Source organism: Chenopodium album, chromosome 10, assembly GCF_948465745.1.
Source record: "Chenopodium album chromosome 10, dcCheAlbu1.1, whole genome shotgun sequence".
In the NCBI taxonomy this organism is placed as follows: Eukaryota; Viridiplantae; Streptophyta; class Magnoliopsida; order Caryophyllales; family Amaranthaceae; genus Chenopodium; species Chenopodium album.
Window position 1 is genome coordinate 39635356 of NC_137843.1, and position 17415 is coordinate 39652770.

Sequence of the window (17415 nt, forward strand, 5' to 3'; positions counted from 1 at the left end):
TGCCTCTTTCATTCCCTCTCCCCCTCCCTCTCACAGCACCTCTCCCTCCCCCCCTCCCTCTTCCTCTCCCTCTCCCTCTACCCTCTGCTTCCAACTCAGCTTCTAACTCAGCCCAAGTTTGATCTGGATCATAATTTAGAACCACAGGTTCACTCACCTTGTCTGACTGCCCTTATGCCTTAACATGTCTATCAAATTCTGCCTTGCTAACTACTTCAGCTTCCACCAACTCAGTTTGTTTTTGCTTCCTAGGTGTGAGCTTTTTCTTAGTTGTAGCTGATGGTCCAGCTTGTGGCTTAGCTAATGGTTCAACCGGGTTAGCCCCCACTACTTCCTTCCCAGCCATTAATGATCTTGCAGCAGCAACTACCTTACTATCTTTTACACCATCCCCAACCCAAATGTAAATCTCTTTTTTTTTTTTTTCAGGCAAATTTGCAAACATCTTCATCAAATCAGCATCACTTAAAAGTGGCACATGCTTCATTTTATATACATATTGAAAGGTGGGGTTCTGAGCTGTTACAATATTACCCTCCCTAGCCTTTTCCCAATACTCTACAATAAGGTCAATCAAATTAACCTTATCTATATCATCAACCACAACAGACACATCAACACCATTAAACTGAAATTGTAGCACAATTTTATCACCCATTCTGCATCAATCAAACAACATGCAACAAACAATTGTATAAGCATCTGCCCTAAAATAGCATAATTCACCACAAAAAAATACACAACAAAATAAACTGATAATACCCCACAAAAACTAATAAAAACTTCAACTTTATCAATTATCATCAACAATCACACAAAAATACCCACAAAATCAACAGCATTTCATAATCCAACCCAGTAAATGAAAAAACAGAGCATATCAAAATTTTAAGCGAAAAAACCACTTACCTTGCTTAAATTCTGAGTCGATGATGATAGACTATAAAAAAATGCGACCTTTGAAGCCGATCGTCACTCCAAATACCACCCAAGCACGACTTTTTGACTATCAGAATTCCCGATCAAGCCGTCCAAAATTTTCACTGAAATCGCCTTCAAAACACAATCAACCAATTACAAAACACTACCCAGGATTATTATTGTCACAGGCCCTAATTTTTTGTCGAGTACTTTGTGAGGATGAAGAATTTTGAAGGTGAAATGAATGAAGATGAAGAATTTCGAAGGTGAAATGAATGAAAAAATTCAGAACCCTCCCCTCCAAAATTAATCTGATTAAACATATGTGGTTGGGCAAAATTAAATGAGGGGGAGGGTATTTTAGGCAGCACGGTCATTTTTTTATTAAAACAGTTAACCATGGTTAAATAATCCCTAATTACAATCATTAATCTTACCAATGAATTAATGTTTTAAAATATAGTCTACCAAAGATAATAAGTTTTTTCACAATTTACCAAAGAGAATAATAAAAAATAGAGGTTTACCAAAGAGAATTTCCCTAAATTTTTTTATTTGTACTTAAATGAAATCCGGGATATCGCTCGTGCTACAAATTATTTTCTTAATAAAAATGTCATGTGACATGGGTCAACACAGGAAAAAATCAAGTGAATGACGGAATGTGAGCTTTAGTTGTCTTTAACAAAATCCGCAGCCAGCCCCCCTCCCTTGCGAAGGGGAAAATGGCTCCAAAGAAGAAACAACAGCTGCAGAAACAAAAGCAGCAGCAGCAAAAGAATAATTCTTCAACACCAGCAGGAGGCCCAAAGCTGCAGTTATCGGCGGAGAATGAGCAGAGGTTGCGCCGCTTGTTGCTCAACAATAGCAGCGACGCTGCCACCGTCCGCCCGACGTTCGAAGAATCACAGTCGTCTTCTCTCTCCAAAGCACAGAAAACCAAGAAGCTCAAATCAATTTACGAGAATCTCTCTTGCGAAGGATTCTCTGATGATCAGATTGAACGTGCTCTCTCTTCGCTTAAGGTAGTTTATTTAATTACCTTTTTTTTTTTTTTTTAATTTTTTTTAATTTTTTTTTATCACTATTATTTTAGTTGATCAATTTGATTTAGCATGTCAATTTTTGTTTTGAAGTCGAATTAGTGTAATTGTTTTGTTTTAAATTAGTTTTGTATCTATGATGAATTGGATTTTGATGTTAATTGTATTTGATTGTTTGATCTTGAGAGGCTGATATGGAGTACATACTACATTGTTATTGATTGTTAATTTATCATAGTGATGAAGGAAACAACTTACAATGCTTTATTTAAGAACTACTTTGAAGTAAAGAATTTGTCAAGCATACTCGAATTAAAGGGTTTTTTTTTTTTTTAATATATTTATTTATTTGTTGTTATTATTTTTAATAATATAACTTCATGGAAGATTACTTATTATTATTATTAATAGTTTTTGGATTCGTGTTTTAATGATTAATATTTGTATGAGATCGTTTGAAAAATTCATTGTGAGGTGGAGAAACTGAGCTAAATATGAAGGATATGAATCATTTTTCTGAAAATTGTTTCCCTTCAAGCAAACGAAGCCTCAGTGAACTTCATTTGGCTAAAAGCCGTTTTTTTCAGTATTTAACATGATTATAATTTTCTTTATAGCTTGGAGAATCACAAAATTACTGCAATCATTTTTTTTTCTCTGTGAGGCAAGACCAAATCTGTCACCTTGCTGTTAATAAATTTGAAGTCTTTAGACCACAATGTTACCAATGAGTTTTATGTTGCCTTGCTTTCTCTGTTAATATTACCCTTTGCTATGTGTACGTCACAAGCGTGGAATATGATGAACATGACCTTATCCATTTCAAATGACTGGTGTGAAGTGTGAACTACGTGTGGACAATATGAAGAATGTATAGGAGGCGTTATAATATGTTTGATGTAATTGTTTAAAGCATGCACTTGCTAGTGCTAACTTTGCTTATACTTCCCTTTCAAATGCTGTATTAAAAAGTGTTCCTTTTAAAGTTGCTAATTAAGTTTGTTTTGCTTTGATTTTGACCTTTGTAGGATGGTGCAACTTTTGAAGTTGCGTTGGACTGGTTATGCTTAAATTTATCCCGGACTGAACTACCTGTTAAATTCCGTGATGGATTATCCATGCATGCAGGTGGCTATCTTAAACAACATTCACATCATGATGTTTACAAAATACTGTTCTAAATACCGTATAACATGTTTATAGTGTGGAAACCCTGAGTTGGTGTTCGAATTTGAAATATATATAATGTCTTTGTCTACCTTGTTTTAGGAGGGTCGATTGGTGTGGTGTCTACTGCACAAGAAAATTGGAATCCCCCAGCTGATACAACAACAAGGTCTGACGATGAAGTGCATGGATTTTCTGTCATAACTAGAGGCCGTCACGATGATGACTCCTTAGCTTTACATGAGCCATCTCAAGCTGATTGGATTCGTCAATACATGGAAAAAGAGGAAGAGGTATACTCTTGCCATCTTTTTTGTATATTTGTCATTTTAAAATCTGGGAGTATAAAGAAATGTAGTGAAAAGACCACGCTGCCCCCAATTTAACTCTTTATTTAATATGATAAGCTCCACTTGGCTTGAAACATAATAGGTTTTCTAAAATGGCATCAAAAACCGGAAATTTTTATATGTTTTTGTTTTAAAAATTATTATTGTGCTTGTGCATTCTTTGGAGCTTATACAATTGTTAACATTCTCTCTCTCTGAACCAATTGTACCTGTATATTTTTCACATAATCACAACTGTAATGATCTCCTAATTTCCCTTGATCGAGGAAGTCAAGTGTATGCAACCTGGTTTTGCAATGCCTTACTTTTTCTTCTCCACAAATTGAAGTTTCTATACTAAAAGAGCAATTTTAGTTTGATTTTTCTGTATTTTTTAATTCCCTTCCCATTTTTGCTCTCTTAAAACATGTATTTGCTAGGCTAAGGTTCTGAAGTGGGTAAAAGCTTTTGTCTTAGTTACTAGTTTGGGGAATCTCAATACATAAATTCGATCATACTAGGCTATTCCCTTAGGAATGCACTTTATGTTTTTCTAGTGAGCACATGTTATTATTTGTTTTGCATTGTCATGTGACAATATTTTTATGAAGGTTGTTTTTATTTGGTGTGTCTGGCTGGAGCGAAATGGCTGTATTTTTAATGGTGTTGATATCTCACATGATCTATTATATGATAAAGTAACTTTGTTTGTTTCATAATGTGCTAAGGCACCAAGGGCTTTCCAAATAACACTATTCCCAAATTACTTTGTAATTCTTTCAATTTGTCTCTTGGTGGGGACTCTTTGTCCTCTTGTACTTTGTGGTTAGTCTATTTGTAGTTAAAGTATAATATTTTTCGTATCAAAATATTTGTTTGTTTTGATATAGCTTATTTGGTTTGGTTGGTATACATTTAATGAACCCTTCTATATTTGAGGTCATTTACAATATATATCGGCTAGAAAGGTGAAAGGTTTCCGTTGAAGACAAATGGTAAGAATGTCCATGGTTGAGAATTTTCTTCAGCTACTTTGTCAAAGCGAGTGGTGTATTTAGCTTTCTTTCATGCTAATGGAGTATTAAGTTTTGTGTCTGGTGGACCTGTCAATTGGTTGGTCAGATGAGTTAGGGTAAAGTTATCTCGGGTTACGGGTTATTTTGGGTCGGGTTATGCGTTGAAACATAAAAGACCCTAACCCAAAGTTTGGTTCGAGTTAACCCATTGGGTTCATAAGTATTTGTATTATTTAATTTTTTCGCCTAATATTATAAAATTTAGACATTTCAAAGATTGTTTGCGCCTTATTATTTCAACTGTTAAGCAACAAAGGCTGTCAATTTCCAACTTTTAAGCAACTTTTCTTGGATTAACGCCGGTTGTGCAACTCTTCATTTTGGAGTCATTTCTGGCAACCGAGGAAGTCCAGTTAGAGATGAGTAAGAATGAAAGAAATGGGAGGCGATTAACTTCAATAGTATAAAATAGGATTTGCATTTTCCTGTTTAAGTTACTGCTTACTTGATATTTATACAAAAAAAAAGCCTTGTAACCCAACGGGTAACCTAGCCCCAACTCGTTTTGATTTGCTTTTGTGCGGGTTAAATGTGTTCAGGTTAAAATGGGTTTCAGGTTGATAAGATGTGTTCAAAATCCAAAAAATGGTTCGGTTTTTTGGGTTGGGTCAATCTTTGACATATTTAGTTCCGTCCCTTTATTTTCTTTAATTTTGGTCAACTTCTGGTCTATTGCTTGCTTCATCTTTCTTGTGATTGGTACTTTTTCTTGCCTAAGGTAAAACTTTCTGTTATTCTTGTTATATATATTTTTTTGTATGTGGACATTTATGAGCATTATATTGATTGGGGTTCAAAGTTGGAGGGAATAATTGTTGACAAGATGAGAAATGGTGATAAAGATGACAGATTAGGGAGTGCTTAGAGAATACTAAGAGAGTGGATTTCGAGGAAGATGGGAAGATGTTGGTGGTGTTGGGAGCACAAACTATTTTTGTTTTACCATTTCCTAATAAAATATCAGGAAAACACTTCCTTTTAAATTCCCTTTTGTAGTTGTGCTATTGGTAGATGCGTAAATATTTGGAGGATTCAAGCTTTGGTAGGCACCCCTTGTTATTTGTCGATGAATGTAAGGTAATTTTATGAATATCATGTGGTAATCTATGTAGAGGATGGGCCAGTGAAACGTAAATGGCCTCACGTTGCAGGTTTAGCTGGGCAAACAACTTTTAATATATTAGTAATGAGTTGAAGGATTAATAGTTATCCATATTTTTTTCTTGCATCTGAATGTTTTTAATTGCTTTTGCAGATAGAAACCAAGAATTGGGAAGATATGCTGTCAGATGAAGATTCTTGCAAAAAGGTATTAACATTGTTTTGCCATCATCTAAAGTTCTATACCTTAGTAGTTTAGGCTGATAAGGAGAGCTTCATTATCTTTTATACTGCCTTTGTTCCTCTAGTATCGTAACATAAGGGGAAGTGCATAAGATTTTAGGTAGTGGGAAAAAAGGAAGAAAGATAAAGGCAAATTACAAACTTGTTTATGTGATTGCAAGCATTAACTAAAGTAACAACTAGCAAGGGTGACCTGGGTGTTTGCAGTGCAAAAATAGATACTCGTTTTCCTAAATGTGTGTTACAATTTTGTGAAACTTCCTATAGAGGTAAATGTTGCAATATTATAAGAACAGAGGAAATGTCTAGGATTGTTGTTATGTCATTGTTGTTATTTTTTTTTATTTTTATTTTTATTATTTTTATTTTAAATACAGAAATTAAACATCCCATGCAATGGAAGAGAATTATAACTCTTTTTGTTTAGATATCTAGTTGTGAATTGTGATGCATTTGAATATGATTAAAATTTATTTCTGACTAGCATTAGCAGTAGTTCTAATGTTTTAATAAATGATGACGACAATGCCATAGTTACTAACTTACTAATGCTTTGAAAAATGATGACAATAACGTTATACTTACTAATGCTTTAAAAAATGATGACAACAATGTCTGTTACAGGAACCTAGGTCATATGATACAATTATTGAGGAGTACCAATCCGCACGTTTGGAAGCTTTTTTTGCTAAGGAGAAAAAGGACAAAAAAAGCCAAGAAGCAGCTAGCAATAAAATCCGCCTGCTTAAGCAGGAGATTTCTGATTTAGGTTGATCTTGATTATATGAAATTCCTGTCAGGGTTTTTAGACAAGTATGATTCAATCTAAGAAGACTTGTATTTTTGAACCAGGGGAATTGAATATGTTTATGTCTGATATTGCTAAAATGGAGGCACCTTGTTCTGTATACAACATGGAGGGCAATTCTAATATAGAAGCAATGGCTGATTCAGTAATTGATAAAGTGGGGATGGAGCATTGCTCCAGGGATGAGGCAACAGTACAAAACATTCCTTTTAACGAGGTGGAACCTCTACAAGAGGAATCAGAAGATATTGAGCTTTGCAACATTTTCATGGAAGGTGACTCAAGTAATGCGGCCTTAACTCCTGAAATCGTGATGAAACAAAACAAAGCAAGAACAAGAGGATTACCAACTAGTAAAGACTTGGAAAAATTGGAGGGCATCTGGAAAAAGGTACTTTGACAACAGATATTGTTCTTTAGGCTTCAGCTCATCATGCTCGTGGTTATTTCCTGGTTTGTTACTTTTGATGTAATGCTTTTTTTCTTCTTCAAGCATGACTTTGCTGGACTGCAATCCCATTTGTATCTGCCTTTCTTCTGGTAGTAAATGTTCTTTTGTCTAACATTAATAATGTAACAGAGGTTATCACAGTATTAATTTAATCTACTTCTTGACTTAAGAAAGTGAAAAGGAAAATAAAGTAAAGTACAGATTAATACAGTGCTGATTTTTCTGCTAAGTACATTGTACAGCAAGATATAGGAGAAAGAAAGAGTAGGAAACATTTACTTGTAGTGTTGATCTTTGATTCACTTATAAATTTCAATGCATAATAAAATATTTATCTTCGTTATATTTCAGTGCGTCCTCTAACTCGTGTTTTTCATTACAGCTTTATCGCCTGTATGATTGTTATATGACTATATAATTTACATATTACAGGGTGATCCACCTAGGATTCCTAAAGCTGTTCTTCATCAATTGTGCCAAAGATCAGGTTGGGACCCTCCAAAATTTGACAAATTGGGTAAAAAAGGAAGTGGTTTTAATTATAGTGTTAGTGTTTTGCGTAAATCTACTGGGAGGGGTAAGAGCCGAAAAGCTGGTGGTTTGATGACACTGCAGCTCCCTGGACAAAATGAAACTTTTGAATCTGCTGAGGTACTGACTTTAGTCCCTTTTTTAAGTCTGTGACTGCATAATATATTTGACGTTCACGATGAAGAACAAGCTCCTTATTATTGAATGATATGTGTTTTATAGACCATCATCTTTATTCAGTTTTCTTCAATGCACTTTTGAGTGTGGACCTTCTTGTTAGGATCATATACTTGCTACCTACCTTGGCATTGAAAATTTGATAAAGTAGGATGTTTTGGACTTTGCATTTTTCTTATCCTTGAGGAAAGAAAAGTAGTTTTGGGTGTTTTCTTCCATATTGGTGTATCTCTAGATTAACTTATGTTGGCCATAGGAAATAAAGGAGAGGAAGACTCTTAAAAGTGGCTTGATGACTCTTTTAGGCCAATTGACCACATTGGTATAAAAGTTAGCACGTTAGCGACACATTGATATAAAAATTATTACCGACCACAAATTGGTATAAAATTAACAAGTTGCGAAAAATTGGTAAAAAAGTTATCAAGTTGCGATAAGTTGGTATAAAAGTTAGGAAAAATTGCCACCATTAATCCCAACTTTATCTCATCCGCCAATATTAATCCCAACTTCAGTTTATTCCCTATCACTCCCAACTTTATACCCTATTAATTTTTATCACCTCCAAGTGACTTGAAATCGGCTGAAGCCTTAAACCTTGCTGATTTAGGTTTACTTGTACACATGTCACAACCTGATTGGTTAAAATATAAAAAAAAAAAAATCACGCCTAGCCAACCTCCTTCCCCTGGAGCGCCGGCCACCGCCCTGTCTGGTCACGTGTCGTCGCTGCTCGGCTACCGCACACTTGCCCCACCTTACGCACGCATGACTACCGCAAAACTTACCCAGCCTTAAACGGTAGTTTTCCCACCCAAAATAACCCCTTCCCCCAAAAACGACCACCAAAATTGGCCACAAACGACAAAAATCGGTGGGTTTTGGGGCTGAATGGTTGATTTCAACACTAAATCGGCCGATTTCGTGGCTAATTTCGTCACTGGTTTGCCAATGGTTTTGAATGTTAGGGTTATGGTTTTGGATTTAGGGGTTAGGATTTTGGGGATTTTGGCTGGTTTGCGTGGTGATCGAAGAGGAAAGGGGAAGTGGTTGAGGAAGCACCGGCACCGGCGCTAGGGGGGGAAGGGGTTGGCTGGTCATGGTGGCAGCGGGCTGTTGTTGATGGAGTTGCAGCCGGTCTATTGAGTGCGTGAAGTGCGCAGGGAAAGGGAAGCGGGGAGGTGGGCAGGGAGGCGGTGATACGGAGGTGGGGGAAGGGGAGGTAGTGCTGGCGTCATGGATTACTGGTGGTTGCTGTGGTGGGGAACCATAGAGGGCGGAGAGGGAAGGGGGAGGAGGGAGGAGAGAGAAGGTGTTTTTTTTTTAGATTTATTAATTTAATTTAATTTATTTTTAAACTTTATTTATTTATTTTTTAATTTTAATTTTTTAAGCTAATCACACGCTTACACGTGTCTTGTAAACTGTAATATTAGGTTGGATGACCGGTTGGGGGTGATAAAAATTAATAGGGTATAAAGTTGGGAGTGATAGTGAATATACTGAAGTTGGGATTAATATTGGCGGATGAGGCAAAGTTGGGATTAATGGTGGCAATTTTTCTTAACAGTTAACATTTAAACCATTTTTTTCTTAACGCATCACTTTAATTTTATTTTAGTTCAACTTTTTCAATATTGTGTATTTGTTGTTTTTGTTAATACTTATTTAATGTGAAATACTTCATCCGTCCATGTCCATACACCTAAGATTATCGAAATATAATAACAAAAAAAATTGTACGAGTAAACGTTTTAAAATCTCAAAATTGAAAGGAAAGAGAAATTCCTTGGATTTAATCTCAAAACAAGTTGAAAATGACTTGTAATTTCTAATTTTTTAAGAAAATGGGAGCAAATTTATTCATACACTATTAGCTTGATGTAATTCAAAACTTATAATTCGTATGCATGATCTTGAATTTTCCTATATTATTCTTTGTTTTCTTTTTTTTTTTTCCCTTCTTTTTTTTATTCTTTGGCCTTTTTTTTTTCAATTGAGTCCAAGAAATATTCAATAAATATTTAAAGAAGAGTAAAGAAAAACATTTAAGAATAATGATGTGTACAATATGCGCTTATTCTGGATAGATAGAAAAAAGGGTTAAATGTCGTCACTAACTTTTATACCAATATGTCGCCACTTTATAACTTTTTATATCAATATGTCATCACTAGTTAACTTTTATACTAATTTGTTGCCACTTGCTAACTTTTATACCAATCTGTCGCCGACGATAATTTTTATACCAATATATCACAAGGGTGCTAACTTTATATACCAATATGATTAATTAATTAATTGCTCGGCTGTTTTGTGAATTATGTGGCTCGCAGGAAATCATAAGATTCTATAGGACTTTTGTTGTTTGCATCTTGGGGCTTCTTGCGGTGTAGGTTCAATGCTTTTGCCTTTAAATGTTATGGACTTTTTTTTTTTTTTTTTTTTTTTGTTTTTGTTTTTGTTTTTTTAAGCATGATTTAGTACTGAGTGGTTCACGGGAATATTGTTCCCTATTGTTCCCCAGTTCTTATTAAAGCTATTTAGTAACCAAAGGAAGCTACATAATATCATAATCTATTGCCGATTTCTTATGCTAACGACTATAGAATTATTAATGTCATCCATTAGCAAATTAAGCTTCCAACTGAAATTGTTGTGTAATTAATTATTGTTAGATTATCACCCTCGATTAAAAAAAAGGAAAAGTTGAAATGAATAGTCTCACCTTTGACACTTCTGCTCAAAATAATCCCACCTTTTACACCCATATTCTCAATTTTTTCTTTCCTTTAATTTCTCTCGTCCCACCTCAGCTCCCTCTTCCATGGCAACACACCCCTCCTTAATAACAACCTTGATGACCATCACATCACCACCCCAAGATCCTAACCCCAAGGCTCCATCCCAAACTCCCAACACCCTGAAGCAAACTGACCCCACCCTTGAACCGAACTTACCCCCACTCTGAGACCCCTAATTCCACCCAATCCCCACCCCGAACCCACCCCTGAACCGGAAACCCACCCCCACCACTAAACCAAAACCCCACCCCAAAACCCTCACTCACGCAGAAACCACCTCCTCTGAAAAATCCACACCACCTCTTAACTCAACCATTCCGTCACTCCCTGTCCCAACCCCACCCCACCCCACCCCACCCCGAAACCTACCTCCACCATAGAATTTGCGGGAAAGAGAAGGTTGGCTGCTGTTCGGCAGGGAGTGGGGGTTGTTGTTTTGGCAAGGAGTGGAGGTTGTTTGGCGGGGAATGGAGGCTGCTCCGGAAAGGAAGAGGGGCGTGCTACTTGGTGGAGATCGGGGAAGGGGAATGTTAATTTTTTATTTTTATTGTTTTTCAATTGTAAAAAAAGACCAATTAAAATGTGACACATGGCAAGTCACCTTTTTCAACCGGATACCAACTTAATAAACCGGTCAAGGGACTGTTTTGAGCAGATTGGGGGTAAAGGTGGGATTGTTTTGAGCAAAATTGCTAAAGGTGGGATTAGTTTTAGTCTTTTCAATTTTTTCTAAAAAAAATTGGAATAATACGAGAATGGGCTAACGGAAGACCATGACGAAGTGTGATGATCTTTTCAGTAAAAAGCTATAAGCTCCGTTGGCTATATGGTTCCCCAAATGATCCCTAATAACTATTCTTGCAGCATTATGAACAAAAAAATTGTCAAAATTAAGTTTACAATAACAAGTAGGAGGAGACTAGCGGACAAAATTTGAATTTATAGCCTTGGGGGGGGGGGGGGGGGCAAGAACTGTAGGGTACACTAGGTTACATCAATTGTACTTTACATCAGTCAGTTTAGGGTAACTTTTAACCAGTTTGGGATAACTTTAAACCTGGTTTAGGGTAACTATAATATGTTATAATCTTTTACTCCGTATTATAACTTGGAAGGTTTTTTCTTAAGGATAAAATTTATAATAGGTAGTATGGTTATTTTGATGCATTAGAAATAATTTTTACTGTGCAAATTTCTTGCAAAGAGAGTAATATTATATGTAGACATAGCTAACTTTTATCTTTATATCATGGTTACTGTTGAGTATATTAGGGTAATTGTACCTTTGGTGTACAATATTTACACCCAATTTTTTAAGAGTTTGTGTGGGGAAAATAGGAGTCAAAGTAGATCTAGAATCCATAGAATTGAGAAGGGACATACCGACATAGGTTACCATTTCTTACATGCAGAAAAACTTCTGATGTGTCTATTAATTATTGATGTTACTATTTTTAAATATGATATTAATTCTAGTTTTCCATGTACTCCATAAAAAGAGTACTATATTAGAAATATTGCAAACTGAACTAATTTTCAAAGTGCAAAAAAAACTCAGTTAAAGAGTGATGGAGGTTATTGAAACCTACCCAATCAGTAGCATAAGTAGAGTTCCAGAGATCAGAGTAGAAGGGAAACTGAGAAACAAGTGCTATTGTGTTTCAACATGGGATTTACCAGAAGGACAGGTGTCTGAAATGTCAAGCTGACGATAGATACAACTCGCCCTTGAATTTTCTTAACGACATGACTTTGCGTTACTACTGCTTGGTCTGTTTAAATATGAATCAGTTTTCAATGGATCTATAAGTATAGTGAGTTGATCACACAAACCTATATAAGTAACAAGCAACCAGACAATAAGGCCAGGAGGGGTTCACATTTATCGTGCCGGGGGGGGGGGGTGGGGTTTCACATTTATCATAAGTGATTTGTGAAGAGTGAGGATATGTTCATCTTCAAGTAATTTGCTATAGATTTGGATGACAGTAATCTTATTAAAAGTACAGAGGATCTATATTAATTGTTATTACCTGTAAAGCAATATTTCATCATAAAGGGTTTATAGTTTTGGACTAGATAATTTACATGGCACACCTTGAGCTTTTTGAAAAAGTCTCCTATATGTACTTGTATATGTTCACACTTGCATTCTTGACATTAGATTTATATTGTGTTTTATGCCTAATCTTTGTAGTAAAGTAGTAAACAAGATTCAGATTCAATCATCAGAGAACTCAACTAGCGTATGAGTTGAGCAGTGTCTCTTTTATTGTTCCAGGAAGCGCAGAATAGAGTAGCTGCTTTTTCCCTTTGCCGCTTGTTTCCTGATATACCTGTTCGGTTTCTGATTACAGAGCCATATGCTTCGCTGGTTGTAAAATGGGAGGAAGGTAAGTGTTGTGAACTTTAAAATGTACTGATGATAGTTCTATGCGTCATTATATTTCTCAAAGGCTTGTGCTATCAGGGGATTTGTCAGACGTGATTGAAGACTCTATGGAAGATCGAAGGGCTGGTTTTGTGGAATCATTGTTAAATGCGGATTCTTCAGTAGGGATTAGTTCAGCCGATGTTTGTGATAATTCCAGTCAGAACAAGGTTTCTGATATGTTTGATGAACAATTTGCTGCTGCAAGTCTTCAGAGTATGTGAACTTTATGTGTAATTGGTAGCCACTCTGATTAATTTGCATTATTGTTGATGCTCATTACAAGATTAAAAATAGCTTCAGATGATGTATTTAAAAATTTAAGCAGCAGAACCAAAGCCATCCTCAAAACTCTACAAACACAAGCCATAAGAAAGAAAATGTATAGTGTAGGTCTGTAGAAGCTGTAGGGAGTCTACTAGAAGCAGCATCTTGTATATCCCATGGTAAAAGTCAATTTTACAAATCATCTTGAGTTAATGATATACAAGAATTTATGTTTAAAAGGTGCTTTGAGAAAACATAAACAACTAAATCCACATTTAACTCATATTGGGTAAAGGTTCTTGGACTGAATTCCACTTATATGCTTGTGTGGTTGATAGCAGTCTTAAGGTAACATTGTGAAACTGAAACATAACATTATAATATGATTTTCAACCAGCAGGGAAGATCTGACTTCTGTTTATGTCAAATTCATATTTGAACTAGCTGGGATGTCAGACTGTTGTGTAGTAAACTAAAAAATTGAATTCCATCATAACTATACCCAAAAGTACTTTTTGAGATTTAACATGTGTACATCTCTAAGGACTATAAACAGTCTAACCCCAAATAATGGATTGAATATGTATTCCCCTTCCTCAGAAAATTCTTTTATATTTCATTTATTTGTGAAGGTCAATATTACCTCATTTGTATCTTAAAGCAGTCTGCAACGATTTCTATTTACAGTTATTGGGTTGGTTAATGTATTTTGCAGGCAATAACCCTTTGAAAGAAAAGGAAAGTTTCTTCTTAAGACAAGAACTTGAAAACAAACAGAAGTCACCAAGATACAAGGTTTGTGTCTTTTATATATATATATATATATATATATATATATATATATATATATATATATATATATATATATATATATGTCAACTGATGACTAATTTAATTATGTGCTATATGAGCTTGTAATTATATTGCGTCCTCAGTTTACTAAGCATGATAAGCTCTTTGCTCTTTTCTTGCAGAGCATGTTGGAAGCCAGAAATGCACTTCCTATAGCTAAAACAAAAGATGAGATATTGCGATCGTTGAAGCAAAACAATGTCGTCGTTGTTTGTGGGGAAACAGGATCTGGGAAGACAACTCAGGTAACTGAAGCTGATACTTCTGGCATATTGTTTAAGAATTTCAGTGAATCCTCATATCCTTCTCTCATAAGCTGACACATCTTGATGTATGAATCTGCTGGTTATTTTATGTCTTATCAGCATGATAATTTTAACCTATCTGGTATAATTGTAGGTTCCACAATATATACTGGATGAAATGATTGTGGCTGGTCGTGGTGGGCATTGCAACATTGTATGTACACAGCCACGGAGAATAGCAGTACGTGCCTGTCTCCTATAATGAGTGTCTTGTATTGTGGTGCTGAGGAGAATCTAAGCCATATTTTCTTGCATTTTTGGTTGGCACCCTTTTCTTGGGAAGTTCTTTACCATGACGGGAAACAATCGGGTGTTTTTATAGCACCCCCAAGTGCCTCCTTTAATAAAATCCGTGTTCCCTAAGAAAAGAATTCTTGGGTCAGACAATCTGACCAAACAGCATTAGACTTTTGAATAAAATTTTAATTTTGGTCACCCTTCTTATAATGTATAATCCGTTGCGGATAACTGGTAACTTTTAACGTATAAACTAAACTTATAATGTTATGAAATGTAAGTAGGGCCTAAATTTGTGGTTGGGTTGATATATAGTGGTGTTAGTTGTTGGGAGACTTCTCTTGTAGGTGTTTATGGGAATTTTGATGGCTAAGGTGGTGTTTCTTGATGGCTAGTGGCACTCGGCGGTTAGGAGTGGTGGTTGGTGTTCAAATTCCGGAGGGGAGGTGGGAATGAAGAATTTTATAGTTGTGGGAACTCCAAAGATTAAAATGAGTGTAATGGAAAATGGAAAAAACACTGACCAAACACACACTTACAGAATTAATGGTTAATTTACCTTTCTCTTTCCAAATTACTTCCAGCCAAACAGCCCTATCGAGAGCACAGATTTTCTCTAGCCTTGTTTAACTCAAAAATCTTGATTTTGATTGGGATACTAAAGTTTGTTTAGGATTAGATTTATTGCTTTATTATAACCTTTTGTAACTAGTGTGGGGTAACGTATGATGCATCATTGCTGTTTATAAAATTTGTTGTTTGTGTTTTATTTCAGGCTGTTTCTGTTGCTGAAAGGGTGGCCGATGAGAGATGTGAACCTGCACCTGGTGTAAATGGATCATTAGTTGGTTACCAAGTTCGGCTAGATAGTGCAAGGTTCCCGTTTCCCTTTCTTTCGCATAGATTTCTTAGGGCTAATACCTATAAATGTTTCTTTCGATTTTCCAAAGTAATCGATGCAAGTTTCAGAATGATTTTCTTGTTTACGTAAATCGATGCAAGTTTTTACCCATCTTTGACCGCAAATATGTTTAATCTCACATTAACAAAAGTTATAAAAGTTAGATATTAATAATGTACTCATTGAGACGAATCAAACTAGATCCCACATGCCTATATTTGTTCTTATTGATTGAGAGAAATTTAGAAGATTTCCTCTTATTTTTAAAAGTCAAAGATTCCAAACAGGAACATCATGAGGGAGTAATTTATAATCATTCTTCTATCTTGAATGTTTTAACATAGAAAAATGAAGATACTAGTCCAAGTGTTCTGCTAATTTCTGATTAATTGAGTATATTTGGTACAAAATAAATTGTTGAGATCCTAAACCGATGTTTGACTGTTTGACCTGGTAGAAGTTCTATGAAGTGTACAAATAACGTAGAGCCATCTTATAACTTATGAGGTGAACTATATGGCCGTGAACTAAGCTTATGAATAATGACTATGTTCAAATTGAAGTATTCAATTATATACAATGAAGGTTGAATTCATGTTATTAGTTGCCATCTAAGGATAATGCTTGGAGGTTGTATGGACAGCAGAGTAATCTTTTCCCATTATCCTCATCTAATCTTGCTATATGTTCAAACTCTTAAATGGACCTGGTCCACACTAATGTATTGTGGACCACTAATGTCAGAGACACTATGGTTATTTTATTAATTAAAAAAAAGGCCACTATATTAAAATAATGGTTATTATGTTAAAATAAAAGTATTGTGATATTATAAAGGTTATAAGAAGGTGTGTGGTTTTTTATTTTTATTTTATTTTTATTATTTTATATATATATATATATATATATATATATATATATATATATATATATATATATATATATATATATATATTAGTCAATATAAATAATAATGGTTACTATGTTAAAATTAGGATACGTATGTTTAACATAAAGTCCTACTTCAGGTTCACAATAATATTAAATGTCACACAAGTTTTAATAAAGGTTACTATGTTAAAAATAAGGTTACTATGTTAAAATTAGAGTCACTATGTTCCATATAATGTCAGTTGCGTGCGTATAAACCTCGGGTTCACAATAATATTATTGTGCACCATGTCAGGCAAGATTTTTTCTGCTATATGTACTTTGTATGCATCAGGTAATAACTATTGGACAAAGTTCGTTGCTTTATGTAATAGGACTTTTGATTGGCCAGTTGGCCCTTCATTGTTTTGGAGCTGCTGTGATGGGGCCTAGTATTAGTTTGTGGCACAAGGCTTTTATGGAAATTATGTGGTGGATTTAATTAGAACTAGATTAGTAAGCTCTTTTCAGTCCACTTCAGAGTATGTTTAATCTTCTTATGACTAGGGTAGGTGGATTTGTAGGAGTTACTTGATTTTGCAGTTATTAGAAAACTTTTTTTTAACCTGTTTTTAACCCTTTTTTTTTAATTTTTTTTATTCAGACAACTTTGTCCATATGATGTGCACCCTTTTTTCCCAATAGGAGTATGTTAGAAATTCAGAAATCATTGATTTGTTTTGGAGCTGCTGTGATGGGGCCTAGTATTAGTTTGTGGCACAAGGCTTTTATGGAAATTATGTGGCGGATTTAATTAGAACTAGATTAGTAAGCTCTTTTCAGTCCACTTCAGAGTATGTTTAATCTTCTTATGACTAGGGTAGGTGGATTTGTAGGAGTT

General features: G+C 35.1%; 1 protein-coding gene across 2 annotated transcripts in view; it reads left to right on the forward strand.

Moving 5' to 3' along the window:
- Nucleotides 1-1566: 1566 nt before the first annotated feature.
- LOC145562432 (DExH-box ATP-dependent RNA helicase DExH7, chloroplastic-like) overlaps nt 1567-17415 on the forward strand; it is a 41674-nt gene continuing 25825 nt past the window's right edge. For both annotated transcript variants that reach the window (XM_081622707.1, XM_081622708.1), the window contains exons 1-13: nt 1567-1946; nt 2993-3092; nt 3234-3424; nt 5792-5845; nt 6505-6649; nt 6733-7079; nt 7572-7790; nt 12933-13044; nt 13122-13298; nt 14065-14144; nt 14324-14446; nt 14601-14687; nt 15519-15619. In XM_081622707.1, coding sequence (XP_081478833.1) covers nt 1647-1946; nt 2993-3092; nt 3234-3424; nt 5792-5845; nt 6505-6649; nt 6733-7079; nt 7572-7790; nt 12933-13044; nt 13122-13298; nt 14065-14144; nt 14324-14446; nt 14601-14687; nt 15519-15619 — 2036 coding nt within the window. In that variant the 5' untranslated portion in view covers nt 1567-1646. The remainder of the gene's footprint in view (nt 1947-2992; nt 3093-3233; nt 3425-5791; nt 5846-6504; nt 6650-6732; nt 7080-7571; nt 7791-12932; nt 13045-13121; nt 13299-14064; nt 14145-14323; nt 14447-14600; nt 14688-15518; nt 15620-17415) is intronic.